Source organism: Grus americana, chromosome 16 (assembly GCF_028858705.1).
Source record: "Grus americana isolate bGruAme1 chromosome 16, bGruAme1.mat, whole genome shotgun sequence".
Taxonomy (NCBI): Eukaryota; Metazoa; Chordata; class Aves; order Gruiformes; family Gruidae; genus Grus; species Grus americana.
Window position 1 is genome coordinate 14,019,115 of NC_072867.1, and position 27,153 is coordinate 14,046,267.

A 27,153-nucleotide genomic window follows, 5' to 3' on the forward strand; every position below is an offset into this window, starting at 1 on the left:
AGGTGGACCACGCTTCAGGGCTCAGGGGCTCTGCCTGTGGCTCGTGCCTCAGCCGCGCTGTGTTCGATCACTGGCAAATCTCGGCCTCAAACTGCACTGTTTAAATTACAGACGACGCTATCTCCTGTGACGAGTGTCTGCCAGGGCTGTAAATCCTTCACATCCGGGATTGTCCCTCCCTTTCTCTGCACACATGTAGAGCCCCCGATGACAGGGCCGGCACGGTGGCTGCCAGGCTGCAGCATCTGCCAGGGCAGCCGGCTGGCCGGCGGCTCTGCAGGGAAGACCCACAGCGTGTCTGCTCCAGAGAGACCTGGGGGGACCCCGCGGGCTCCCCTCTTCGCTTTCGTAGGCAGTATTACAGGGCAGTAGGCTGCTGCTGTCACTCTTCAGGTAGACGTTTAGGCAGAGTATGATTGTTTGGCTGCCTAAAAATACTTTGCATTTCCAGGCTCTAATGCCGTGGGCATCACCCCATCCCACTGCCTCCGCTGGGAGAGTGAAATCCAGCAATCGGCACTGCAAGGCTCCTCACCGAGCTGGGCACAGCAGCAACCCTTGTGCACAGACAGCAGCTTAGCAAGAGGCGTCTTCAGGGCTCTCACTTCGACATGGAGTGGCGTTCTGGGGCAGGAGCACAGTGGATGTGTTAAACTCATCCTGGCAAAAGCTGTGACTGAGGTTCTGGCCCTGGGCAGGGGAGGGCAGTGCCGTGTCAGTACGATGCCCGACTGCAGACCACCGAGGAGCTGCCTGTGTCACACACTGCGCTCCTCGAGACCATGCTGTTGTGTCGCTGCGATTTACCCCCTGGTTTTCCTCCTTCCCCTTTCTGCTCTTCTTCCCCCCCCCCCCCCCCCCGCAGTTGTTGTGAAGCTCCACATTCCTTTCCTCACAGTCATTTCCATTTTCCAGCCCTGGGCTTTGCTTGCACTCTCTCCTCCACTTCCTTTGCTCAAATGACCAGCAACAAAACAATTCGGGATGCTCCCTTCAGGCTTTAAAGTTGGCGTTGCAGTGAGGCTATGAGGGACAGAGGTGTTTTGTGCCTCTTGATTATTTGTTTCAGGAATATGTCACTGGTCTGGTGACACTTGGCTTGCATTTGGAAGGTTTCTTGTAAGGCTTAACCCCAACGTGTCCTTCCAAAAGGTAATGCAATTCTGCGGCCATCGCAGGTGTCACACAGATGCTTATTTCACACTGGCACAATTTGATTAGGGCATTTGGGTGTTTGACACCAGCCTGCATACAGGAAGCGCTTCAGGCGAGCCAGCACTCGGCTTTGCTGTGGATTCCTCTGCTCCTGGATGCAGAGCAGGTTCAGGAGCTTTCCCAGACAGGGCTGGGATGAAAGCAAGTCTCCAAGCCTCCTCTGCCCCAGCCAAAGGGTGGAGCATTCCCTGCCCCGGGCCCACGGCCGCACAGGGCGGGAGGCAGAGGCAGGGCCGTGCCGCAGCCCGGCAGCCCAGCGGTGCCAGCTCACTGCGCCCTGGGCCAGCAGCCCTCCTTGGCACAGCCTTCAAGGGCTTGGGAGTGGGAGGGTAAGGAGAGTCCAGCCCACAGGGCAAGAAGGGAGAGTACTTCCAGGCAAACCGAAGGAATCGGGCAGGGTGGAGCGCTCGTTTGTCTGGAAAGACGATGCAGGGAAGCCCTGTAACATGGGGATAACGTGATCATCCGTTCCTGCAAGCAACAGCAAGGAAGGAGGAGCCCCTTGGCCCGAGCCCTCGGCAGGGCAGGGAGAGCTCTCTTGCTGGCTGAGGGGGGCTCAGAAGCTTTATTTGCCTGTTCTTAACAAGCAAAACGAAGCTGTTGTCTTTCCACTCTTATTTTCTTTGCTGGTTTTCATTGGAATCTGGGCTGGTTTTGATATTGGTGCCTGGTGCTTGCTTGCCTGGCAAACTGCAAAGAGGAAAACTCTCATTAGAGAGATTCCAGGCCTGTGCTTTTGTGGCTGAGGGCTTGGAAACTTCTCATTCCCGCTCTGTGGTCCTCCAGGGAGACCTCCAGCCAGAGCAGGAGCGAGCAGGCTTGCTACTCACACTATCTCGAAGGTAAACCCAGAGTAGCATTGAGGCCTCTATCGTAAACATTTCCAGTATCTTCCAACAGCTTTACAGGTGCTATTTGCTTTTTCTCCTTCTGGTACGGAGGCAGAATGTCCCCCTCAAAGATGGAACGAGCCTGGAATCGGCTTCTCAGCCCATAGGGCAGCACCCGTGCGGCGATGCTGAGCAGCTGTCTGCCTGGCAGGGCTGTTCCACTTGGCAGCCAGACAAAGGACTCAGGAGTAGGAGGAAAACAAGGCTGGGAGGGAAAGTCGCTCCAGATAATACGGCATCTGGCCTGGGAGGAACCATCTGAAAGTGGGGAGAAGGCCTAGGCTGGGAAAAAGTTTGTCGAGGAGAATTTAAGGGGAGAGCCGGTCCGGAACAGGCATCCAAACTTCGATCCGAAATTGTTGCAAGCCTGGCTGCTGATGTGGGCCAGGCGCTGGGAGAGGATTTCCTGGAGCCTGGCTCACGGCTGCTGCCGCAGCTCTTCTGGCTTCAGCACTCTGTATCGCAGCCCCCCTTGCAGAGGGGCTCAGAGGGCTGTTTTCTGCCGTTGGGGGAGAAATCCAGAGCTTCCAGGGGTATTTTGAGGTGTGAGAAGAAAAGGTACCAGGGTAGAGCCAGGGAATCTGTATTTCTATTCAGGAATGAGTGTTTCTTGTTCATTTTGGTGAGGATGGGGCAGTTAGCAGCAAACAGCAGGCAAAAAGCAGATCGTAGTGGAGGGACACCAAGGGCTGTCAGCTTTATCTTGGAAATAAAAAGAGCAGGAGGGAAACCTTGTACCATCAACAGGAAACAGTGGTAGGGAACAGAGACAGGAATGTAAGGAGCTGTAGCAAGGCGATAAGAAGGGAGCAACAGTGGAGCCAAAAAAGGATAAAATGCACAATGTTCCCTCTGTGCCAGTGTCCCAGACAGCCCCAGGAGTGTGTGAGGAGTCCCTGGAGCAGGGCCTGGGGAAGGAGGTGTTCTGCACCAGGAGGTGCTGGCTCCTTACCATCCCAGTAAGAAAGGTACTTGGCTCTGTAAAGTATTTTAAAATGTTATTTGTTAGAGCTAACACTCACTTGCATCTACCACTTGTGCTCTTCAGAGAGGTTAAGCCCACCTTCAGTCAAGACTTAAAAGGCTTAATTTTCAGCCTAGGCCTATCAAAGACTTTTCACTTCATTTTGGATAATCATCTTAGTTTTAGCACAAGAGAGCAGTTTGGTGACTAAATTAGTACTTGGAGTTTGCAGATTAAATTAGTGCTCAGAAATTTGCAGTAGGTGCATCTATGATTATTTAATGTATGATACTGGATCCCTAGAAATGTGGGGGTAAGTATTTGAATATAAACTTCCTCCAGAAAAAGGAACAAACTTCCCATCTCTTTCCCCATGCTGCTACATGGAGTCTCTGTGGTGGGTAAAGGACAGTTAGAGCATCCCCAAGTCACTCAGTTAATTAAACCTCACAACAATGAATTACATTGACATTAATGCGCAAATGTAATGTTTTACACATGTCGAAGACATGCCAGGAAAAAAAACCCGGGTCTTGCTGTGCCATCTTTAATTCTTCTCATTGTTGATTTAATCCAATATGATCAGAAACAAGCCTACTTTGCGCTCTCCATTTGCAGGTCTCCAAGAGTGTTACAGCATAGCTCTGCAGACACCGATGGCTATCTAGCTTTATTTCCAGATAAAAGGGAACAAACAAGTTTATCTTAAAGCGTGGCCCAAGGTCTGTGGATCCACCATGAAGAGCCATCCTGACAACCAGCTGCCAGCGCCTTCCCACATCATACTTTGCATGTTTAATTCCCTAGACCCTCGCCGGAGGGGTACGGCATCCAACCTCGCAGGGCTTTGGCAAGGGAAAACCTCCCCGAGATCAGTCAGAACTTGGCTAAGCAGGGGCTGGAAGGCTCACTCTGTGGAAACACTGGCTGCTGAGTATTCCCAGTGGTTTGGGAGGAGCTGAGGTGAGAAAGTCAAACCAGGAGAGGGAACAGAGAAAATACAAAGAAAAGAAGGAGAGGAGGGGGACAGGGTGAATGTTGCAGATGTTACACAACTGAGAAGAGGTACCTGGAAAATACATCATCTGCACTTGCAGATGACTGAAGAGACAGGCACCTCTTATGTCCATCCTCCCTTGCTGAAAAACATAAGCACACGTGTTTATTTTCAAGTTACCTCTTCGCGTGGAGAAGGCTTGAAAATGTCATGTGTGATAAAATGGCTCTGCTGTGTTTCCTGCTCTATGACTTGGCCACTTGGTGATTAAGAGCTGCTTTTACTGTCAGTAAACAAGCCTGTGCCATCAGTCTGCAGAGCAGGGACCTGCGGCTTGCTGCAAACAGCCTGGAGTGTGCATGCTGCTGGAACTGTACTTGTTACACTCGATGCAGGGTTTGCATGTGCAGAACACAACTCTCAACGGCGCAAGCCATGCTCGTGACATAAAATGAGTTTAAACTACAGGCAGCCCCTCCAAGGGAGCTCGAATCTGTGGTCACCCCGCTAAACAGTCGGCCCAGGGCCCAAGCATGATGGTGGTTTTAATCTTGTGGCCACACCTGGTTCAAAACAACTGAAGTGAATCCACAGACCACATGGCATATAGGAAGAATTTGTAGGTACTTCCTACCCAAGCCAACTTCAGCAGTGTCTGCAAAAAAAGACCCAAGAGGCAGCTAGTAAAGTCAGTTGAAGCTTCCATAGCATCTGAGGCCACTCAGTAAGGTTTCATTTACCGGGGTCTTGTGTCTTGTGCCACCGCTGCTACCTGTGCCCAGAGAACTGCAGAGCAGACGTAGAATACTGAGATGTGGTACTGCTGGGATCCCGCTTACAGGGCAAATGACTGTCTCAGCAAAGCAGACCCTCACAGTTTGCTCCAAACCTTGCAGTGTCTTGTGCTGAGGAAAGGATAATCTTTACAGGATCGTTTCCTTATCCGCCCCCCCCCCCCCGAATACTGTATATTTTGAAGCTGTCATTATAAAAACCAAGCAAAACACAGGGGATCTTGTTCTTCACAGTGTTGCTCTGAGCGCAGTTTTGTAGAGTTGGTGTAAAGCCGTGAAAAACATGGCAAGCATGGAACACTCCCATTTCGCACTCACTTGGTGTGACTGTAAACAACCGCACAGCAATGGAAAATCCCAGAGCGGCATGCCCCTCGCTTGCAGGACTTCTCTGGCCTTCCAGGAATCGACAGAAAGGCAGTTACAAATGTGGAAATGATGTTTCAGGGATGCAAAGTTCTCGGTCACATCTTTCAGGACTCTAATAAAAATTACACAATTAAAGCCCCAAGCACCAGTGTGAAAATATTGTCATTGAGCATGTAATTCTACGCCTGAGGCTCTCAGGTCCCCTCTCTAACAGAGCAGAGCATGGGTCAGTTGTTGTACGGATAGTCTGTGCCACTCCGGGCTTCGCCATGATAGCTGGAGTCACACTTGGACTGGAGATAAAACACAAAACTGTAACAAGATTGTGTATTTCATCTGGTACCAGTCATCATTTTTAGATGTTTCCTTCATGCAGCATGCAGTCCCTAGGGCATGAGCTGAGGGGCTCAGAGGCTGGCTTGCTTTTCCCACTCTGACTCAATTCTCCTTTATGTGGAGGAAATCATCTAATTGCTCCGTGACTGTTTCCGTGTCTCTGGCAGGGAGATACTACCTGCCTCCCTCTGCAGAGCAGCCTGTGGTGAGAAGTACTCGGGGCCTAAATCAGAGTCACTTTGAAGGAATTTGCCCCTGACTTCCCGGGAGCATGATCAGGCTCGCCATGTTTGCCATCACCTGCGTTAAGAGCAGTTATATTGGTATAAATCCAGAGCAATTTAATGATTATAGAGGTGCATTTGAGATTGACATAAGGAACAAACCTCAGTATCTTACAGTGAAAAGGATGAGTTCTGGAGTGGCAGACACAGGCTGGAAAGCTTCAGAATTTAACCTCCAAATTTATTTTCTTTTTTTTGTGAGGAAGTTTTATCACGGCTTGCAAGCAGAAAATGAGTCAATTAGCAATGAGATTCGTATTTATTTTTTAATCCCTCAGAAGCTGCAATCTACATTAACCTTCCACCTTCAAGTGGAAAGAAATAGAGCTTTGAAAGAAATGGAAAAAAAAAAGGAAAGGCAGATTTTTCCTTGGCGGCATCTAGGAAAAAAATAAAATCTTTTCTTCTAAAATTATCAACAGGTATTTTCCATCAAAATTAGCGGGGGGAGACGGGGAATAAATCAGAGGTGAACGCCTGATTTGAGGTATTTGAGGTGAGGGGGGGAGGTGGGAGGGCAGCGACAGTCGGGCCACCCTGAGGGACGCCTCAGCCTTTCTCCTCTGACAGAGGTTGTTGGCTACAGCCCCCCCGCCACCCGGCGCAGGCAGAGCCGATTTAAATGAGAAGTTGTGCCAAAACTTTCCGAAGTTAATTAAAACACCCCCCCTTCCTCTCGTCGTCGCCGGGCTCCCCGCCGCCCGCCCTCCCCTCCCCGCCCGGCTCCTCTCACGGCGGCGTCCCTGAGGGGAGCTCCATTGTCTGTGAGGGGATGGCCGCGGCACCCCCCCACCGCCGCGCCCCCTCCGCGCCCCCTCCGCGCCGAGGTGCGCGGGGCGCCGGGCCGGCGCGGCGGGTGGCTGCCTCGTCTCCCCCAAAGTTTTTGGATCCGCGTCTCCTCATGATGTATGGATGATATATTGCATTGTGGGTGTCAATATAACTGACGGCCATATTTGCCGGTGCTGCTACTGCTGTAAACAACCCAAAGTGTCTGGGAGACACGGAGACGCTTCACTGAATTTCAGGACGCTTCTCCTCCTCCCGCTGGCCATGTCTCTGGGAATGTCTTACAAGCCCAACTTGAACGCCCACATCCCCGGGACTCCCCTCAACCCGGGTAAGTCCGCGGCGGCAACTGGGTGGCAAGTTTGGGAGGCGTGCGGCGGGGCGCCGCGGTGCCGCACCGGCACCTGGGGGGAAGCCCCGGACTCGAGTTTTTGCCCAGTCCGGTATGGCGGGGCAGCGGCTCCGCGCCGGCTGCGCGCCGCCATTACCAGCGCCCGCCCGCCGGTCGGCGCCGCTAGCTCACACCGCGCCGCCCCTCCGCGGAGGCGCCGCGCCCGCCGGGCCGGCCCCGCTCCGCTCGCCGCCGCCACCGCTCCGGGGCTCCGGCCGCCGGGTTTCCTCCATGCTCGGCTCCCCGGGGCGGCTGATTGATCTGGATCAGGAATATTCCGCCGGCGCCTCAGCGAGGACCGCTGCTGGCGGGACGCCGCAAGTGCCGCTTGCGCCGCGCCTCGCCTCACGCGTGCTGCCGCCGAGCCGCTCTCCTCAGGCGGAGGGGCCCCCCGGGACCCCGGCCCCGCACCCTCCGCCGGCGGGGGGGGGCACCAGTGCCTCGGGGGGGGTCCTTCGGTTCCCGCTCCCCCCTCAGAGTCTCCCGGCTCCGCGGAGCAGCCCGGGCGGATGAGCCCTCTCTGCTCCCTGGAGATTTTTTGGAAGGGGAGGCAGCAGTTGCTCTTAATTTCTTAGAAAAGCCTTTTTAAAAAATTATTCCTCTTCCTTGGATCTGTACAGGAGTCTTTCCAACTTTCCTCTGTAAAAAGTTTCCTTCATAGCATTAACTTTTTTTTTCCCCCTACATTCCCCCCCCTTTTTTTTTCCTCCCTAATTCCTGAAGGTAGCAGCAGGCGAGTGTTTTTTCTTGTGCTGAGGTGTTTGCTATAAAAGTGGGTCTCTTCGCGGGGACTGTGTGTAAATCGGTGCAGCCTGAACAAAGCCGCAGCAGCAATTGCTTCGCTGTGGGATATTTGGAGGGGATCTCGCTAATCTGTGCGCGTTGGCTAGTATTAAACAGAACCAAAATGGAGAAGTTGGTTCTGACTTAAAAAAATAATACTCCCGTCTCCCTTCCCCGCAGCCCCAGCCTGCAGGGCTGGCATCAGACCATCTGCAGCCAGAAATCAGGCGCTTTTTTTTTTTTTTTTTTTTTTTTTTTTTTTTGAGAAGGGAAAGTTTTGCACTTGGGTTTAGGAGGGAGGGAAATCTGCCTCGGTGATTTTTACAGCGCCGTTTGTGGTTGTAATCTTGGGAGATTGATGAACGAAAGGGATCAACAAGATGCACCTCTATTCTAGCAACCAGGAGAGCGGCAATCTTATTTTACTGCAAGGAATCGTCACCAGCTGGTGGATGAACGAAGGTCCCTGTGTCTCAGACACTTTGATCCTGCGTGGAGCTGAGCTCGGTGGGGCTGCGAGCGTGTAAAGGCTCGGTGTGCCTGGGTTGTGTGTGGGGAGCACCGTGGGCCCGGCTGCTGCTCTGCAAAGGGGTCAGGAAGCAGGGGATGTGCTAAGGATTTTTGACAAAAAGCAGAAGTGTCACCGGAGGAAAAAAAAAAAGAAACAAAACAAAGCCCAGCAAGGGAAACCGTTCTGCTGTCGGCTCCCACGAGAACCTGTGCCTTGCTCTCCGGAACAGCCGTAAAATTGCAGGGAAAACAAAGGTGGTATTTTGCGATGGTGGGTGAGGGGTGGGGATTAGGTCATGCTACAGGGGGATCCGAGTCTGGCTGCTCTGCGAGTGGGGACTGCAAAATCCTGGGTCAGACACGCCGCTCACCATGCGAGCTGAGCGGTGAAGTTTCTGCTCCAGTCCTCTTTGCTGCCGTGTCTCTGTGCTTTCTAACGTTCCGGCAGCGATCAGGGTTTTAGATTCTTTCATGCAGTTTTATCTCTCCCCCCCCCCCTTTTTTTTTTCTTGTAATGGCAAGTTAGCAGCAGTTTGCTGTCATGCTGGAACTATTCTTGTGTAAGTTGTCCTCTCTTCTGAGTTCGGATCATCCTCAACACCCCCAGAATCTTTTCAATGAAAGAACGTCCTCTGAATCCAAAATGGGCTCTCTCTTCCCTCCCTGTCTTCTGCCATTATCCTCACGCACCAGCTCTTCCTCTAGCTAGTGGTATTGCCAGCACCGTGGCCTAAGGCCAAGGGAGTTAGACAAAGCAGTCCTTGCAGTTGCACATATCGCATTCAGAGTGATATGACTGCAAATGGCCCCCTCCTTTCTGGAGCTTAATTCTGAGATTGCTTCTTTATTGTGCTTAAATTAAATGCCCCTCAGCCAGGAGTAGAAATCTTAGGTTTGCCTCCAAACCTGGGGTGAAGGACCCCTTCCCCCCCCCCCCCGCCCCGTCCTGCAGAGGAGAGGAAAACAGGAAATCTGTCCCTTTTGGCCTGAAATCAGCCCTGCAGAAGCCTCTCTGTATGAATGCTGAATATTTTGGTCTCGGCCAGCGAGGGTTCTGGGCAGCTGTGGATGTCACAGGGATTTTCCTCTGGGAGGTAATGCTGCTTCCCTGCAGTGCAGGGCTTCTGGTGCAGGAATGTTTGGAAAGGCAGTGTCGACTCAGCTCCTGGAGCTGCATCCTTGCTGCAGAGCTAACTCCTTTCAAGTTTAGGCTGAGAGCTGGCCACTCTGCAAAATCATGTTTAAACTGCACGCAGGGTATCAGCGAGATGAAGCAGTTGTGGTTGATGGGTGACTATGCTCTGCCTGAAGTCCTGAGGGAGAGGAGCTGTTTTTGGGGGGAAGGAAATATGGGGAGGAAGCCTCCCTGGGTTGTCAGCAGATCTGGGGATGACTGTGGGTGAGGAAAATGTAGCTGCTCCACAAGTGACTCAGGATACTGGAAGCATCCAGGTGCTGACTCCTCTGCCTTACACCAGGCTGAGGGAAGAAAACTGTGTTGTTACAGCAGAATTTGGTGCTTATTCCTCTTCCCCATTGCCCAGGTCAGTGGTGACACTTGGCCCAGGGTATCTGCAACCAGGCTTGCAGTGTTACCTGAATTATCGACCACCTTTCTGGAGCGCCTGTGCTCTGGGAATTGGGCCCTGCATGTCGCACCCCAGACTGTCACTTCCAAACTGTCTGTGCTTGGGGGACCCTATTCAATCTCTTGCACAAGCACCTCTGCCTGGGCCGTAAAAAGGTGCTCTGTTAGGGGGCTGCGGTGCTGTAGCTCTACCTTGCCAGCCTCACCTGACCCTGCAGTGTCCCAGGGGAACCCCTGTTACTCTTTCTAACAGCCATGTTTGGATTTGTTTGTATTCTCTTGCTTACCATACTGAATCCTGTGAAGTAGTTTCCTCCTCCTCTGTGTTGTGTTTTATATTGTTTAACTGTTTCTCTACAAGAGGGCCAGCTGCTGAGCTGAGGTGAAGTAGAGCATCCCCATTGACTTCAGTGGAATCAGAGAGATTTACACCAGCTGTGAACTGGTCTGTAGTTTGTCTTCCCCCTTCTTTCCATGTGTTTTCTGGCTCTGTGGATATTTACCAGCATTCCTATTTTGTTCAGAGTGTGCACAGGTCAGAGAAAAGTAGTTTTTAAGATACAGAAGCCAGCAGAAACAGCTTGGGATTTTACTTTGGTTTTATTCTAATTCTTGCAGAAATGTCAGGTTTCAAGACAAAACCTTGTTCCTGTAATAAAGCTTAAAAGGACCAACAGGGCTGTCAGTGGCACCTGCCACACCTCACAGCAACCAGAACTTTCTTGGTGAAGAGTGCAGATTCTCACTGAGAGGTGAAGCAAAAATAACTTCCCTAACTGGGGCTGTAGCTTGCAACTGGAAGAGAGACCAATTTCATTTGGTCGTGAGAAATGATACCAAGCACATTAGGCCATTCCTTATATTATTAAGACTGCAGTGCAGACTTGCATGAGCAAATGGCTTGCTTGTCACTCTTTACAGAGACAGCTTATGTTTGATATTGTTGTCCATATTGAGAGGTTGTTTTTGGAGTGGGAGTACTGGAAAGAATGCTGTTTGTAGGCAGAGCAAAGTGTTCGTGCCTTAGCAGAGGGGTTAATCTCTAGGAAATATACTCCCCTCTCTGATTCAAACTGAAATTTGTTGGTTCCCTGATCTCTTGAAGTCCATGTGAAGTTAAAAATAATCTGTAAAGAAGCACGCTAAACATGTTTCAGAATTAGCAATTTTCAATTGGACTTGTTTGGACATTTCAAAAACTGGCAATTTTTGCTTTGTCTACCTGAGTCTTTAGCTTCAGAGCAATGGTATGGTTTCCATAGTCTGCAGATCTCCTCATTGTCCCCTCCCATACATGTTGAGTTGCAGAGTGGTTTTGGTTCATGCTAACTTGATTCCTTTTGGATAAAAGTAAACCAGAAGCTCTGCTCCAGTTGTGTAACACTGATGCTCCGTGCCTTTAATGGGAACACAAGGGTCCAAACCAAAGATGGGACAGCTTTGAACCATACCCATGATACAGACACACAGTCTGGGGGACCAGACTAAAATCTAGTCTTAAGTCATACCCGCTCACCCCAACTACATGTGGTATACATGTACCAAATGCTTTCATCTTTTGATCCTTTCCTGTTGTGTCAAATAACTTGCTAGTGTAGAAATATCCTGTGTCTTAAGCTAGAAAAGAAGAATGGTGGGGAGTCCAAGTGACTGTCTTTTGTTTTTCTGATTTAAAAAAAAAAAAAAAGGCAGGGGGGTAGGAAGAGGAGACATAAAACATGACCGTTATCCACATGGAAAGATTAAATACAACGAGAGGACTAGAGGAAAGGCCCAGAGTGTGACAGATCAAAAGAGCAAGGCCTCTGGCTGTTAAGATAAAGAATGTCCCAGTTCTTAAGAACATATTTATGTGTGTGTGCACTGTTTTTTTTTAAAAGGAAATAGTTTTATTCAAAGAAAGGTCTGTTTCTGCCACAAAGTCTGTTTAAGGGGGAAATAGTGGGTGAAAATACAACTTTCACAGCCAGTGCTATAAGGAATGTTTTGTGCAAATGAGAACAGAGTCCATTATTTTAATTTTTAAAAAAAATTACAGGAAGGTTGGGGGAAATGGGGGGCTGCCCGTTTTTGTTCTGGGTTGGCAGCTCCTATAGAGTTCAGTGTGTGGCTTGACTGTGCAGTAGATCTACTTGTGTATACGTGTATGTGGTGTCCCATGGATGGCAAGGAGTTCTTCTTGAACTTAAACCAAAGTGCATAGAGGGCTAAGGACTCGAATATTCTTGTAGTCAGCCAAAACACTACAATTGTCATGCAGGCTGTGTTCAGATACTCACTGCAGAAATGGCTGGTTGAAGATGTTACCTCTCCCCTCCTGCTTGAAGATGCCTTGTGATGTATGTTGGAAGAGCAGCTTACATGAACATCTCTCGTGTTTTCTTGCAAAGTTGTCTAGTTTAGGACAGAATTTATATCCCCTCAGTTAAAGTTTTCCAGCCTGGTTGTCTTGTACTGCATACCGTCGGGAATCAAACTGCCGTCATGTGAAGCAGATGAGGAATGTCCTCCAGTTGTGTGGCAGAGGCAGTAACCTTCAGCACTGGGCTCTATATAAAGAGGTGATGGTCACTAGCCATGTACATGGCAACAGCCTTTATGTTCAAGCAACCTCAGCTTGAAGAGACTGAAATAGAGGTAGAAGCAGTGAGGTTCCACAGACTATACCATGTACCTTGGATAAAGTCCAGGCTACAGGTATGTTGTCTTATATGCTGTCATGTTCATGTGTACAAAGAGTTTGTAAAATGGCAGGAGTTTACCTATGCAGTTTTATAGGACCTTACAATGTACAGGGCAGTAAAGAAACATATATACAACAGGGTTGGCTCTTGACTTGTCTAAATCAGTTCTACATGAGTAACTCAATGAGTTGACTTAACTATTCCTGATTTTACTTTGCTGTTGGTGAGAGTAAACCAGGGTGGCAGTTGAGCTGTGTAGATGCCATGGCATCTGCTGGGAATGGATCAGGTGAGAATACCCCAGCGTTCCTGCTCCCGCTGCTTCCTTGCAGGGTGCACAGTAAGCTGCCTTTCCAGCAGCAATAGAATTAAAACTTAGACCAGCAAATTGATATCACTGCTCAGGCTTGGAGACAGTAGCAAAGGAACTGAAGGGATCCTTACAAACCTATCAGAAATTAATGGGAAGATTCCTGGTCATTTGGAGTTTAGGTGAACAAAGATTGATCCTAGATCCTTTGTCTTCCAGAGTGTTAATTTGGGCTCAGAGAGACTGCTGGAAGGAAGAGATTTTGACACAAAAATCTCATTTCTGTTTGCTGTATTGTTAGACACCCCCACCCCCCAATTAATAAAGATTAATATTGATTAACAAGAAAATCACTATATTTTTGTGGGGAAAAATGCTTCTGGCAGTCTTCTGTTTGAATACAGAAATAAAAGACATTGTTGGCACAAGAATAAATGGGTATATAAAAGGTTTTGTGTACATTTAATTAGGTAAGTGGAGGGAGGAAAGTGTGTATATTAATTTAGGTTTTAAACAGCAGCAAGCACTAAGACAATTTGGGATGTGATACAGGGTGTCACTTAAATTCAGTACTAAGCACGCTCCCTTTTCGATTCTGTCAATTCTTCACTGTCTTGTCTCCATTGTCATTTTAACGTGAGAGAGCAAGCCTCAATTTAGTTCCCCCCTTCTTTTTTTCTCTCTAGTGAATACCTAATCATCACACTGATTTTTGACTGGGTATTGACTGTGAGACTTCCTGGCCTAATTTTTCTTGTTGGCTATAATAGCAATAGCTGGTGATTTTATTTATTTATTTATTTATTTTTCTGAGATATAGAGGATGTTGAGACATGCAGATGTATTTTGGGTTAATTGAGTAATAGTCATCCAAGACCCAGGGCTTCTCCTTGAGATTAACAGACAAAGTGATAGGTCAAAAAGCTCAAGGTCCATTACCCTGTGAGATACTAATACCCCCACAACTAATTTCATTTTCATGATTGCATCATCTTAAATTGAGGTGAAATCAAGGATTTTTAATTCCCCCCCCTTCCAGCTGAGTTTGACTGGCACAACTTCTGACATGAGTATATGGAGGCTGGTACCACAGCCAAGTCAAATCCTTTTCTTTGTTCTCCGGGCCTGCTGCTGCTGATAAAGTGGTCGGCGCATGGCATTATGTCTTATTACATTTTTGATGCAGACTGCAAAGAAACGGGTAAACTCACCATGGTTACCACGATCTGTCATTTGGCAGGGCATGCCGTACTCAGCAATGGCCTCTAGTGTCTGCAGCACAGCTCTGCATATGTCGTGGGTACAGTAGACAATACAGCACCCCTGGCTGCCGAAGCACGCCACTCTACTCATCTGACTGCTAATTCAAATTGGGAGTGATGCTCCAACTTCAGCAGCAGGTTCTTACTCAGAGTTGCCTACTGAAAGTTCTTGCTTGTTTTTGTCATTCAGTGTTGACTGAGTCACTGCTGGATTCAAGCTTCCATGCTGAGACCAACTACTGTCCACCGCAACGCTGTATGTTGCTGACTTTCACATCTGTGAAACTTTCTTGGTCAGCCCCTAGATTCACTGCTTTGTCTTGGCACATCACATTTCTAGTAGGGTTTCTTTCTTATCTAGACATACCCTGCTGTGTTATTTCTTACAGACCAAGCACGTGTCATTGCTTAAATCAACATAATCTGAACCAATGACTAAATTATCTGCACTGTATTATCATTAACTGACATGATGGCAATAAATTGCCTTTTTTTTTTTTTTTTTTGGCATGGGCTGCAGTTAAGGTTTGCTCAGTGGGTAGAGCAGGATTCCTGAGCCTGGTCATTGGAGTCCTTGCCTTAATTCTGAACCAGTTTGGAGCTCCCAGGTCTTGTATGTGACTGCTTGCACTAACAGTTCAGGAACAAGTCTTTGCAGGATGGATCTTTTGTTTTATTGTACATGAGGAAAAATCGCTTGAGTCTTTCTCTGCTTAATTGAGGTAATTAAACCTTCTTACCTTGCAGCACAAGGGGCTCATTAATGTTTTTGAAGCATTTTGAAGTCCTTGGAGGAAAGATGTGGTTTGCTGTTGTGTCATGTTTGATAGCTGTTGAAATTCAGTCATCTGGACTTGAAATATTGTCTGAGTTGTACATGCAGAAATTTTACACTTGTGTATGTATTTTGAGCTGATAATGTGAGGAACTAATTGAGAGAATAGCTGACAACTGTGGTGTCCCTTCACAGTACTGTACTCAATGGGTGTGGTGGTCATTTTTTTTTGTGTTTTACTATGCTTTAGCAAAACGTGACAATTAGCTTCATGTGAAACCTTAGCAATGGAAATGCAGATTGTAATGCCATAAAATTTAGCAGCTTAGTTAAAGACAAAGAGAAACCTTGCTTTTTTTAAGGTGACCTAGTGACCAGGCAATTTGCCTTTTTTTGAGGATTTCACGTCTGGTTAACTAGTTCAAATTAAGAATACGCTCTCTTGTAATGAGGACACCACCACAGTGATATCCTGTGATTAATTCTGAAGTGGAAAGAGACTTCCCAGCTGAGGACAAGAGTCTGTTCCACTATGTTCAGCAGTGCCTTTTTGCAGTGAAACTACTGGCTTGCTCTTCTTGCAGTGAGGGGAAAATATGAATGAAATCACTAGCAACTTTAAAACAAAGCTAGAGATTTACATAGTTCTGAGCCCCAGTGACTTTTAGCATCAGTTTAATTTAGATTTAAATGAAGGTTGGTAAATGAGATCTGTTCCTCATATGAAAGACAGTTGGGAATTTTCAGCTAAGGAGTTTGTAAGGGGGAAGATTTTTTCAGACAGCAGGCAGTCTGTGTCTGTGCCCACAGGCAAAGACAACAGCATCAGTGGATGCAGGGCCACTTCAGCTGCAAGAGTGAACAAGTTGAATGGTGTAATGCTCCCTTAGTCCTAAGTGTACAGTCCATAACCAGCACATCCTCTAACACTGTTGTGAAATGGGCAGCATAATTAAGCCCCCTAAGCAAAATCTAAAGGTTGTTTCTCAGACCCAAATTCTTACTGTTGGGGGGCGAGGAAGAAGAAATGTTTTGATTGCTTATTTCTGGAGCAGTTTGGCAATGATCACATTAGAGTCTGTTTTTGTAACTCTTAACTGACTCAAAACCCTGCAGATCTGAATATAATCTTTCATAACTTTAGAAAAAAGTAACCATCACCCAAAGTGATGTTATTTTTCCTTTGGTTTACTTATATAGCACAATATGACTGGCTAAAAATGTTTGATATCACACAAAGAGGAATAATGGTAGCACTCTTTGCCTCCCATGTCATACAGTGAGCAGCAGATCTACCTCAACTGACTGTTCCCTCTGAATAGTTTTGGCATTGGCTGAAAATAGTACTGAGGGTTACTTGCATTGATCATGTGATGACACTTTGAGTTGCAAAATTACTTTCAGATAACTTGCACTGAAAAAGTAAAAATAGCTCAGTACATTAGACTCATCTATGTGGAATGTATATATTCAAAAATAGGGCTCCTTAATATTTACAGTTTGTCTGGGCAGAACAACCTGTCATGCTACACTCTGTTTCACTTTTAGGCAAACAATTTGCACTGATAATGTTGCAGGCTGTGCTATTTTCAAATGTACAGCAAATGTTGGAGAAGCATTAATTTAACCATTCTCTTCCTAGCAAATAGTGTGACTCTGAAATGGCATTAGTGGGTTTAGACAAAGGTGAGCAGTCACAGCTTTAGAAAACAGTGATCTAAAATATGCCCCAATGTAACGGCCTGATTAATCTTTAGATAATAACAGATTTTCTTTTTCTTTTCTCTCTACAGCTGGGAGTGTTCACTCTCCCTCCACAAGTATGGCAACATCTGCGCAATATCGACAGCTTATAAATGACTACGGACCCCCATCTCTAGGCTATACACAAGGGATGCAGGTACAGCTCTGCTTGTTATTTTTCTTTAATCAGATCACTGACCCTACGTTTGCATAGTAGCATGGATTGTAGCCCGTAATCTGAGGTGCTTCTCCCTCCCACCAAGATTTGAAATCAAACCCAAATGGCAGACTGATTCATCACACATGTCTTGGGATCAAATTAGGCTAAGCAGACTACTGAGTGAGATTGGTTACTAATTAACTGTTAGTCCCATCCCTTCTGAGTCACAGTGAAATGTGTCTTGAGTTATGTTCTGATAGTAAGGGCTCTAACGTATTAAAATGATTTGTAAAAAATGAATATTTCTATACTGTTTCTCTTCGGCAAATTTATACCCTAAAATTTAGTCTCATGAAGTGTGTGTCCTATGGGCTGCCTCAGGAATCTGGTGATAAACTTTCTGTGAAATGTATTTGACTTAATAGGGTTTCCCTTATGATATAGGCAGTTCTGGTTTATCTACTTCTCACTCTCCCTGCCTAGCTAATTTCTCTGCAAAATATACACCTAAACATTGAAAAAGGTGAAACTGAGTTAAATAAGCAGTTCTCCATTTGCTGTTCTTGCAGGGCCGTTTTAACTTCTGTTTCATCTAAGGTCCCAGTCTCGCAGCTGCATCCTCCCTGTTGATCCTGATGTTTGAAGGGCACGTAGCATTGTGTTCAACCATAGCAGCAACCACAAAAAGAAAATCATGTTTATATAATAAACCTGAAATTTTATTTTTTTAAAAAGTGGCTCCCAGGGCTATTTCTGGTCCTCCATGAATTTCCAGTTGCTGTTTGTTGTAGTTGTTTTGTTTTTAGCAGTATTTAACTGCAATTAATCTACTTTCAACTGCAGGGTACCAGCAGCAGTCAAGTACCACAAAGCAAATATGCAGAACTTCTAGCTATCATAGAAGAATTAGGAAAAGAGATTAGACCCACATACGCTGGGAGTAAAAGTGCGATGGAGAGGCTAAAAAGAGGTAACGTTTAAATTTATTTAAAAAAAAAAATGGTGTCCCATACACTTTGTGCGCTGACTACTTGTATACAGCTTCATGACAACTGTTTCCTTTGAAAGGAGACAGCTGTCTTGAGCTCATCGTTAAACTAGGTGTATTAACAAGCAACTGAAAGCTTGGGATACTCTGTTCATGCTGTATTTGATAGATAAACCAGTGACCAAAAGTGTTTCATGTGCACAAGGGGAGTTTCAGTTAATAATTCAAACCTTATTTTAGAACCCTTGAAGTATCTAATGGACATATTCTTCTAGGTTCCTGATGATTTACTTTTCAATTCCCTTTTCTCCCCACTCTCCAAAATAAACAACCAAGCATTGTTTACTTCTTCTCATATACATCACCCATCTACTTGACCCAAGAGTCTTTACTGCAGTGCATTTTGCCAAAAGAAATACTACATTGTGGTAATTTGCACTAAGGCTGGTGGAGAGAAGAGCTGCAAAAAAAAAAAAAAAAAAAAAAGGTTGTCAGTGAAGGCTATTCGGACTGAGATGTCAAACATACCCAGAGCGTTGGGCTGCTTAGGTGCCATTACCTGTTGTCAAGTGGATGTCATTAAGAGTCCACTAGTAAGGGAGGTAGAAGCTTTTAGGCCTGGCTGATGAGGTCTCTTTAGCTTTGCGTTGTCAGCTAAAAGGGGTAATAAATGCCCTTTCCTTGCAGTGTAAAAGAAACCCCCACATGCCCCACTGCTGACATCAGCTTGACATTGTCCTCTGCAGGGGACGTGCAAGGGATATTTCTGAAGGAGCAGTGGGACATTCCACTGCTCCAGCTCCTGAAATGACCCTGAAAGGCCATCGACAACAGTTGTGCTGGCAGTTCTGTCCTTTGCCAGGATAATGTAGTGTTGTGGTTTAACCCCAGCCAGCAGCTCAGCACCACGCAGCTGCTCGCTCACTCCCCGCCCCAGTGGGATGGGGGAGAGAATCAGAAGAGTAAAAGTGAGAGAACTTGTGGGTTGAGATAAAGACAGGTTAATAGGGAAAGCAAAAGCCGTGCACACAAACAAAGCAAACGAAGGAATTCATTCCCCACTTCCCATGGGCAGGCAGGTGTTCAGCCATCCCCAGGAAAGCAGGGCTCCATCACACGTAACAGTTACTTGGGAACACAAACACCATCAATCTGAACGTCTTCCCCTTCCTCCTTCCTCCAGCTTTATCTGCTGAGCATGATGTTATATGGTATGGAATATCCCTTAGATCAGTTGGGGTCAGCTGTCCTGGCTGTGTCCCCTCCAACTCCTTGTGCACCCCCAGCTACTCACTGGTGGGGTGGTGTGAGGACCAGAAAAGGCCTTGGCTCCGTGTAAGCACTGCTCAGCAGTAACGAAAGCATCCCTGTGTAATCAACACTGTTTTCAGCACAAATCCAAAACACAGCCCTGTACCGGCTACTATGAAGAAAATTAACTCTCTCCCAGCCAAAATCAGCACATGTAGTTACCTTTTCCTCCCTTTCCTTGGTCCTTGTGCTGAGTTTGGCTCCTGCATTCAACCCTGAATGGGAATGTTATTGTAACAGACTAACTTCACCACCTTGCAAATCCCCCTTACGTTTACCCAAGACTACAAAGCTTTATTTAAGGCTCAACCATTATGGGAGAGTAATATATCTGCCATGACATGCAATAAAATGACTAGTAGCAGTTCTGGGAAAGGATGCAATAAAGTCTGCTGATGAGTGGTAAGTGGAACCTGGCCCAGCTAAAATCAATGTTGCTGGAGTCTCTCTTTATTGCATTGCCTGAGTCAGTATTAATAGATCATGAATGGCAATAGGCTAATGGGGACAACTTGAGAGGGACCGGGAGAGATGCAGACGTTCTCTGAAATGAATGGTTCAGTTCGGTGAGAAAAAGTTGTTTTGCTGCTTCTTGCAGTGAGTATTTAGTTTGTTGGCTAACGTAGGTTTAAGTGCTGCCACTGTGACTTGCCAGTGTTGCAAAGAATCCCAAATACATACTTTTTGCTGCCATCTTTTGGTCACAAACATACCTCTCTTTCCATTTTGGGAGCCTAATGGCTGAAGGAGCATGTGCAGTTGTGAGAGCAAAAGTGATTGAGGGTAGCCACGTGACTGCAGCCTCCATGGCCATGTGGAGGTTATTCCTGAATAAAGTCCCTGTCCCCAGCTCCACCCGCTCCTAAGCACAGAGGCTACTGACCTCTAAAATTGGCCAAATTCCCAGTGTTCTAACATAATTCAGGGTAGTTCTGCTGCATAAACTGGGCGTCCTGCCACCAGATCCAGGTCTAATGCACTGCATCCCACAGCTGCGTTTCTGCATCCCGCAGTTGCGGGATGCAGCTTTACTTGTTTGTGTCAGTTTAACCCTCTGCAAAGCCTTGCACCCATCAAGTCCCAAGTCGGTACTCCTTGGATGTAAACGCTGTTGCTGTGATCTGGGCTAGCAGCCTTCTAGAAACAGAATCCATTATCTCTAAATAGAGATTAAACCTCATCTATTCCCTTATTGTCCTCTCTCCACCTTGTTAAGGAGCATGATTGAGCAGAGAAATAGTCTTATATCTTGTCCTGTCAGTAAAATTTAACATCGTTTATTGTAGAAAAATCTGTCTGTCTCATTTTAAAATCTATCTCAAGCTCTGTTCTTTCAGCAGCTCTGTGAACATGAATCTAGATTCAGTTCCAGGATTAAGAATCAAGGTCCAGATTGCTGGAACTCAAGGCAACAGGACTCGTAGTGGAAAATTCCACATTATGTCTATCAGATGAGAGTAGATACGGCAGCATGTAAAGTGGTGATGATTTACACTGGGAGCTGAGCCAGTGTTAGGAGGTAACTTTTTGCACACACCATAAAAAATTTCTTCTTGGTCTTACAAGAGACACAACTTGCATTTATGCAGTATTATGAAGGCTTGGATTTTGATGCATCCTCTCAGAGGAGAACTATCCCAAGGTATTAAGACTTCTAGAGCTTGCTAAAAAGACTCCCCATATAACTGTATTTTTCTTCGCTGTAGCAAAATAACTCACAGGTAGGTTATTTTTTTTTTCTTTCTAGTTAAGTCTTTTATTTTAAATAGGCCTGCACTGCACACTAAGATATACCTGTCACTGCAGACCTACACATCTTACCGTGCTCTGATTCCTGGTTTAGTCTCTTTTCAATTTATAATGCCAGTTGGGGAAAAAAAACTTGTTTAGCAGCAGCTGATGTTTGGAAAGCGAGGGATCTCTCCCTTTTCTGAGGCATGCTGTGGTAGCCTTGGCAACTCAGGACAGAAATATGCAAACCTTTCTCTGGACTGTCATTGCGAGTGTGACCTGAATGAGATGATTTAAAATATGTCCAATTCTTTTGCAGGCATTATTCATGCTAGAGGATTAGTTCGGGAATGCTTGGCTGAGACGGAACGAAATGCAAGATCCTAGCCCACTAATTCAGTTGCAAGATTTTCCATCTCTTAATGAAGAAAAAGTAACACTTATTCCTTTTGACTCTTGAAACATTCAGAAAAATTCCTTTATTTTGAATGTTTTAACTTTCTTGGTTTGCCCTTAAAAAATGTATAGTTAAGAATGAGAAAACAAAGATTTTTCAACTTACTGAGGGTTTGCATTTTGTAAAGACGTTAAAACTCCCTAAAATGTTTCTAAAACATGAAAACTGAACTGCATGCAGAGGAATGCTCTTTCTCTCCCAGGCTCTGTTTCAGTTCTCTTCTTATCCAGCCACAGTCTCATTCTGTTTTTTTTCTTTTTGACTATATTCACTTAACCCCAAACTGTCAATCTTTCAAAGTTTGACATAAGCTCTAAGGATTTTTTTTTTTAATAAATGCAGAATAGCATGCTGTACCTAGTAGTCTGCTAAGTCACAATTTGTCATACAGCATAGACCCTGCTTAGAAATAACCTTCCCCTTCTCTTATTTTTCCTTTTTTTGTTCATTTTGCATAAACATTTGCATGACTGTTAGTGCTTTGAAGTCCATTTAAAGTGCATGAGTTATATGGAAAATAGGGAAACCTATTAAATAATAACAAGGTCCTGGGAAGCTAATTTCTACATTAAGGCTGGAGATTTCAGTTTAAAGTTTGCCAAAAAAAAAAAAAAAGAAAATTCTGGATAAATTACTAAAACTGTTATTTGCATCTTTGTATGTATTTATTACTTGATGTAATAAAGCTTATTTTCATTAACAGTTTGTATTAAAACTATGTACAGTCACTTTAATCAGATCCGTACTCCATGAACAAGAACTCTTAACAGATAAAGTTTTAACCTTCATACAGGAGGCTCAAGTTCAGGAACAGACAAGGGAACAGGCCTGCAGATCCCTGGAGAGTTTCCATCTGTGGCACAGTCCAGATGCAGTCGATCTCCCTAAGAATGTGGTATAGTTGCTAGTAGTCTCTGCTGCTTTCAAAGTACATACTATGGCTTTGGCTCTTGGAGGTGAAAACTTGGTGGCAGCTGGTGAGGGTGCTGTCCAAAAAATTAAAGAAACATTCTGGTTAAGCAATTAAGAGTTCTTAATGGGATCAAAATAGGAAGGTGTAGTTCACTTGTGGCTCCAAAGTAGCAGTGACAAAGGAAAAGCAGCTGCATGTATTTGCATAAACTGGGAAACTGTCAAAATGAGTGCAGATACCAAAATGTCCAAGCTTAACTGCAGCTTAGTATAAACATAATAAATACGTGACTGTAACTCGCTATTGTACAATCAAATCTAAATCCTAAGGAAGATGGGATATCTGGGATATCTAATACATATGGAGCTACAGATATCTGGAAGAAAATACAGTACTAAGAGGCAAAGTTAATTACTTCACAGCTTGGATGAACTGGATTCTGTGGCCTTGGGAGGCAGCTTCCAACACGTGTTGTTCTTTATTTGTAATGACCCAATTTTACCTCTGAACTGGAAGAACATGACTGACTAATGCTCACTTGCAGGAATGCCTCCCCCTCAGTGCTCATCACCACTCCAGGTAAGATTTGGAAAGCTGCTGTTTAAACTTCATTCAGAGTTGAGTAGGACAGCTAGCAGATCCGGTATCTAAACCTGGTCACTGTTTATAAAGGTTTTATGTCAGTAGTGGCATTGCCCAAGTAAGGATGGAAAGTTACAACCTTTTCAGGCTGTTCTCCTGAAGTATTGGAACTCCTACGAAGCATTATACGGTATCATCTCGGCAGGAGGAAATCTGTTGAATTTATTTCGTCTCCATTAACAATGGTGAAAAGTTTATAGTTCCTTTTTAACAAGGATTGGTTTAACATCATCTGAACTTGGCAGAAAAACTGATTGCTAAATGTGATTAATGAGATGATGGCAGACAGGAATAGGAATACATGCCTGCTTTTATCACTTCAGTTTTACAGTAATAGCAGGTCACTACTTAGTATTTCAGTTGTGCTTATGAAGCCCTACATCATCTGTTAGTTTGAAAACCTTCTTTAGGTATAATGGCAAACATTTCCCTTACCCTGCTAGGGCAAGTCAGTATTTCACACGTTTATTTCTTATCCAACTGTTGCATCTCTTTAAAATGCTTTTTCCTTTCTAGGTTTTCCTTTGCTCTTCTTTTTTTCTCTTGCTTCTTCTTCTCTGATGCTTTCTTCTCTTTAAAAACATCACTATCTTCACCTTTGTAGAAAAGGTCAACTTTTTCCTGCAGGATTTCTCTGGCTAGCTTTCGGTTCTGCTCCGCTGATCTTGTTTGGTGACACTGAAGAAATACAATGAGACATTTTTACTGGAACTTTAACCTGTTCATTCTTCTGCTTTCCCTTTCAGTCTACATATTCCTGCCATTACAGTAAAGAAACTCCCCTCTCCCCCAAGCCAAGAGCATCCTCCTACCAAGAACTGCTGGAACTTTTGTATCCAGGTGACATATTTTGAAGAGGCTGCCTAATAATTATTTGCTACTGTAACCTGTCAGACTGGCTTTTGCGTTAATCTTTAATCCTTGTGATAAAAAGGCAAAGATTAATTTCAAAATATTAATCACAAGAAGTAGGTGAAAGTAATGCTTAAAAAGAATCTGCAGAGTGAGAATGATCAACTTGTTCAGGAAGACATTCTGACTAACTCACAAGAGGGATAGGAATGTGACAGCTGCCACTGAAAGGCAGCTACAATGAAGATAAATTTGATTGAAAACTACAAAATAGTACTGTATGTCAAAGCCAGGAAGATCAGCTATGACCCCTAGTTTTTTATCAGTATACTGAGAACCAAAACTGTTTCTTGTCGAGATTCTTTACAATACATATAAACTTTCCTCTGTGACATTGGCACTGTGATTATGCTTTACTATGAAAGGAGACTTGGAAGAATGATCCAATTTGTGACAATGAAATAAAATATAATTACCTTTACTACAATCCCAGATGGAATATGCTTCAAGACAACACAGTTGTTTGTCTTATTTGTGGCTTGACCTCCTGGGCCGTCGCCTCTTACAAACTGTTCTTTTAATTCTGTCTCAGTTAGTCCAAGGAGATTGAAAGAGTTCTTTTTTCCTGCTGCCTGAAGTAAGGGCACTCTGGGCAGAGAAAATTGCTGCTTCCTTAAAATCCATGGTTTCCATGACGGTGTTCGTACTTCTCTCAGTAAGAATGTAAAATGAAATAAGCTTGGAACGTTCATACAGAAACGAGGACAGAGTTTCTCTGGAATGAAACCTGAAACAGAAGTGAGGAATGAAGTTTACTATGAGAATCCTTGTTTTAAGATGATCTAGTTTAGCAGCATGTCTTAAGTGATATTTTGATATTCAGGTTTATTTTCAAGGATACTTGAACTGGTTTTGTAGGCATTTGCCTTGAAATATTTACCATTGTGAATGGAATTTTGGTTCTCATTGCAATTAGGTTTCTTAAAATAGTCAAGATTATTATTTTGTTGTTGAAAGGGATCTGGAAAACAGTAAATAAATTAGTACTCTACCACCACTTGGAAAATACTAAAGGAGAGGAAAGGGAGGCTATTTCTATCTCACAGTCTGACTGGGAAGCCTTTGCAGATGCTCCACTCGTGCCCAGGTTGTGTCTTGCTAGCAACAGTATCTGCAATTCATGTGTCAACACATGTTTGAGCTACATCAAGGGGGGACAGGTGAGGGTGCAGGAATCTGCCTCTGAGGTTGCCTTAAACAGTGCTCCAAGCTACTGAAAGAAACCTGCTGGTTTCTTTAAATTAAAAAAGAACAAGACTGCACGTAGAACATTTCTGTCCCAAGGATGTGGATATCAGAAGTCAGTTCTGGCAGAACAGAGCTCGAGTAGTTTAAACAAGTCAGAATGGAAAGGCGGATTTTTACCTGTAAGAACGATGTGTGACTGCTCAGTCAAAACGGTACACAGAACATTGGCAGGTGTGTTTACAGTTACAGACTGGTGAATCCGAGTTCTGAGATTCCTTTTTTATGCTAGTAGTTAGTACAGGAAACATAGTAATCCTTATTTAAACAGATCACATGATCTAGACTTGTCTTTTGACCTTGCTCCATTACAGCAGTTTCCAAATTTTGAGGTCAGGCTTTAGCGTGCATAGGTGAGTGGTTTAATACAGTGAATGTGAAAAACTCCAAATGAGAAGTGATCTTCTATGGTGATGCTGTTAACAAACTTGCCCATCCTGTCGTACTCTCATAACTTTCTATCTAGTCCATCCTACGGCTTGGAGGAAAAAGAATTGAGTAAGTAGAGCACTGCATTTTCAAGTACTACTTCAGATGCTGATTCTTCTCAGCTAAAGTTATTAACAAAGGCAGAAAAGTATGCATGGAAGTATGTGTTATTGTCATGGAGAATGAGGAACGTCAGGTTCTACTGTCAAAATGGCACTCTTCAACAGGGCATTAAGTAAGCAATTAAAGCAATACATGCTATTATGCTTCAAATATTTTATTTGATTCAGAAGAAAATACTTCAGCTTGTGAAGAAGCAGCAGTTAGCAATAAACATCCATAAAAGTTGAATATAACTGTTGAAATAAAAGTAACTTTAAGAAAGATTTTATTGGCAAGTAAAGATGTCCGCTTGGTGGCACTAGAAGGTAGTAACTTTTTTTTTTCCTGCAAAAAAAAATGTGCAGAAAAAAACCCCAGCAGAACTAGTACCTAGGTCTGAAGTGAGCCTTTACTCAACAGCAGGTTTAATGTGGGCACTGCCCCTTTAAAGTCGCCGGTTTTGAAACCAGGACCGACACCTCCGAGCTGCCTGATAGGTAAGTCAAGGTAAAAAATCACATTCACTGGAAGCCTGTTTCTACTACTCGGCACTATAGCTATAAAATAAGACTAAACTTAGAAGATAGAGAGTTTTCTCAAGATTTCACTTAGCACAGGAAATCTCCAAGAAACACATCCCTTACAATGCAAAAAAGATCTTAATCGTTAATTGTAAAAAAAAAACCCCAACAACTTTGCTTATGAGATTTTTAAGCACGGACTACAGAAGAGCTGTGTCAATAAGAACACTAATCTCCCATTTTTTTAAACAGTTACAGAAGCGAGCAGCAGTTCTCAGCTTCACTGGAAAGGACACAGGGCAGTTGGACACGTCGGCGATGACGATGTAGCAGCATCACGCCCTCTGGATAGTTGATAAAACCGTGTGTTAAAGCAACAGTTTTGCAGAAAACCTTGCACAAACAACTGCACTTGTCCCATACGTCCAGGAAGCAAAGCGAGCAGCCAGATTTCAGTAGAGGCTCCAGCGCAGCCTGACAGCCGCTGAGCGCCCGGAGAGACACGCTGCCACACGCCGGTAACGAGGGAAGGGCAGCGGCCGCCCGAGACCTGGGGCTCTGCGGTCACTGCCCCACGACCCCGGCCCTCCCAGGCCTGCTGCCTCCCTGCCGGACTGAAGTCACGAATCGGGCATCGCCACAGCCCGGCTGCCGGCCAGAGCGGCTCGGGAGGAGCCGAGGGCATTTCCCTGTGGGCCCGGGAGGCAGCCAGGGACACCCCCCGGCCCCGCCGCCACCACCTCTTACCTCAGGCGACTCGGGGCGAGCGCTACCGTCACCGCCCCCTCCTCCGCCCCCACTGCGCAGGCGCGCTCGGCTGCGCACGCGTACGCCACCCTATGCGGTCCCTCACGCCTTCGCTTCCCCACGGTCGCCTCTGCGCATGCGCACCGCATGGAGGAGGGCGTTCCCCCAGGTTAATTGGCACTTGGGAAGCCAATCGCTGCGCAAGGGGCGGGTTTACGCACACATTCCATTCACTAATCAGGATCTGGGAAAGTGTGCGGCGCGTAGCTGCACTAGCCAATCCCCTCGCGGCGGCGCGCGTACTTTTCGAC

At 45.5% G+C, this 27,153-nt stretch overlaps 2 protein-coding genes across 8 annotated transcripts; one reads left to right on the forward strand and one right to left on the reverse strand.

Annotated features, from left to right (window-relative positions):
• The first annotated feature begins 6,556 nt into the window (after nucleotides 1-6,556).
• On the forward strand, nucleotides 6,557-22,033 carry CDK2AP1 (cyclin dependent kinase 2 associated protein 1). Of its 5 annotated transcripts, none has more exons than XM_054844001.1 (4): nucleotides 6,557-6,969; nucleotides 16,735-16,841; nucleotides 17,688-17,814; nucleotides 21,194-22,033. In XM_054844001.1, the coding sequence occupies exons 1-4, from the start codon at nucleotides 6,762-6,764 to the stop codon at nucleotides 21,259-21,261; spliced, it is 510 nt and encodes a 169-aa protein (XP_054699976.1). In that variant the 5' UTR covers nucleotides 6,557-6,761; the 3' UTR covers nucleotides 21,262-22,033. The 5 variants fall into 5 exon arrangements, with proteins under 5 accessions (XP_054699976.1, XP_054699974.1, XP_054699975.1 ...); XM_054843999.1 differs by lacking the exon at nucleotides 6,557-6,969 and adding an exon at nucleotides 8,095-8,319; XM_054844000.1 differs by lacking the exon at nucleotides 6,557-6,969 and adding an exon at nucleotides 8,108-8,274.
• Nucleotides 21,986-26,996, reverse strand: MTRFR (mitochondrial translation release factor in rescue). 3 transcript variants are annotated; one of them, XM_054843996.1, is made up of 5 exons: nucleotides 26,843-26,969; nucleotides 25,164-25,521; nucleotides 24,215-24,525; nucleotides 23,322-23,564; nucleotides 21,986-22,317 (listed from the first exon to the last, which is right to left on the reverse strand). In XM_054843996.1, exons 3-4 carry the CDS (start codon nucleotides 24,488-24,490, stop codon nucleotides 23,352-23,354), a joined length of 489 nt encoding a protein of 162 aa, XP_054699971.1. In that variant the 5' UTR covers nucleotides 24,491-24,525; nucleotides 25,164-25,521; nucleotides 26,843-26,969; the 3' UTR covers nucleotides 21,986-22,317; nucleotides 23,322-23,351. The 3 variants fall into 3 exon arrangements, with proteins under 3 accessions (XP_054699971.1, XP_054699973.1, XP_054699972.1); XM_054843998.1 differs by lacking the exon at nucleotides 25,164-25,521 and adding an exon at nucleotides 24,679-24,759 and having other exon boundaries at nucleotides 26,843-26,860; XM_054843997.1 differs by lacking the exon at nucleotides 25,164-25,521 and having other exon boundaries at nucleotides 26,843-26,996.
• Nucleotides 26,997-27,153: the final 157 nt, after the last annotated feature.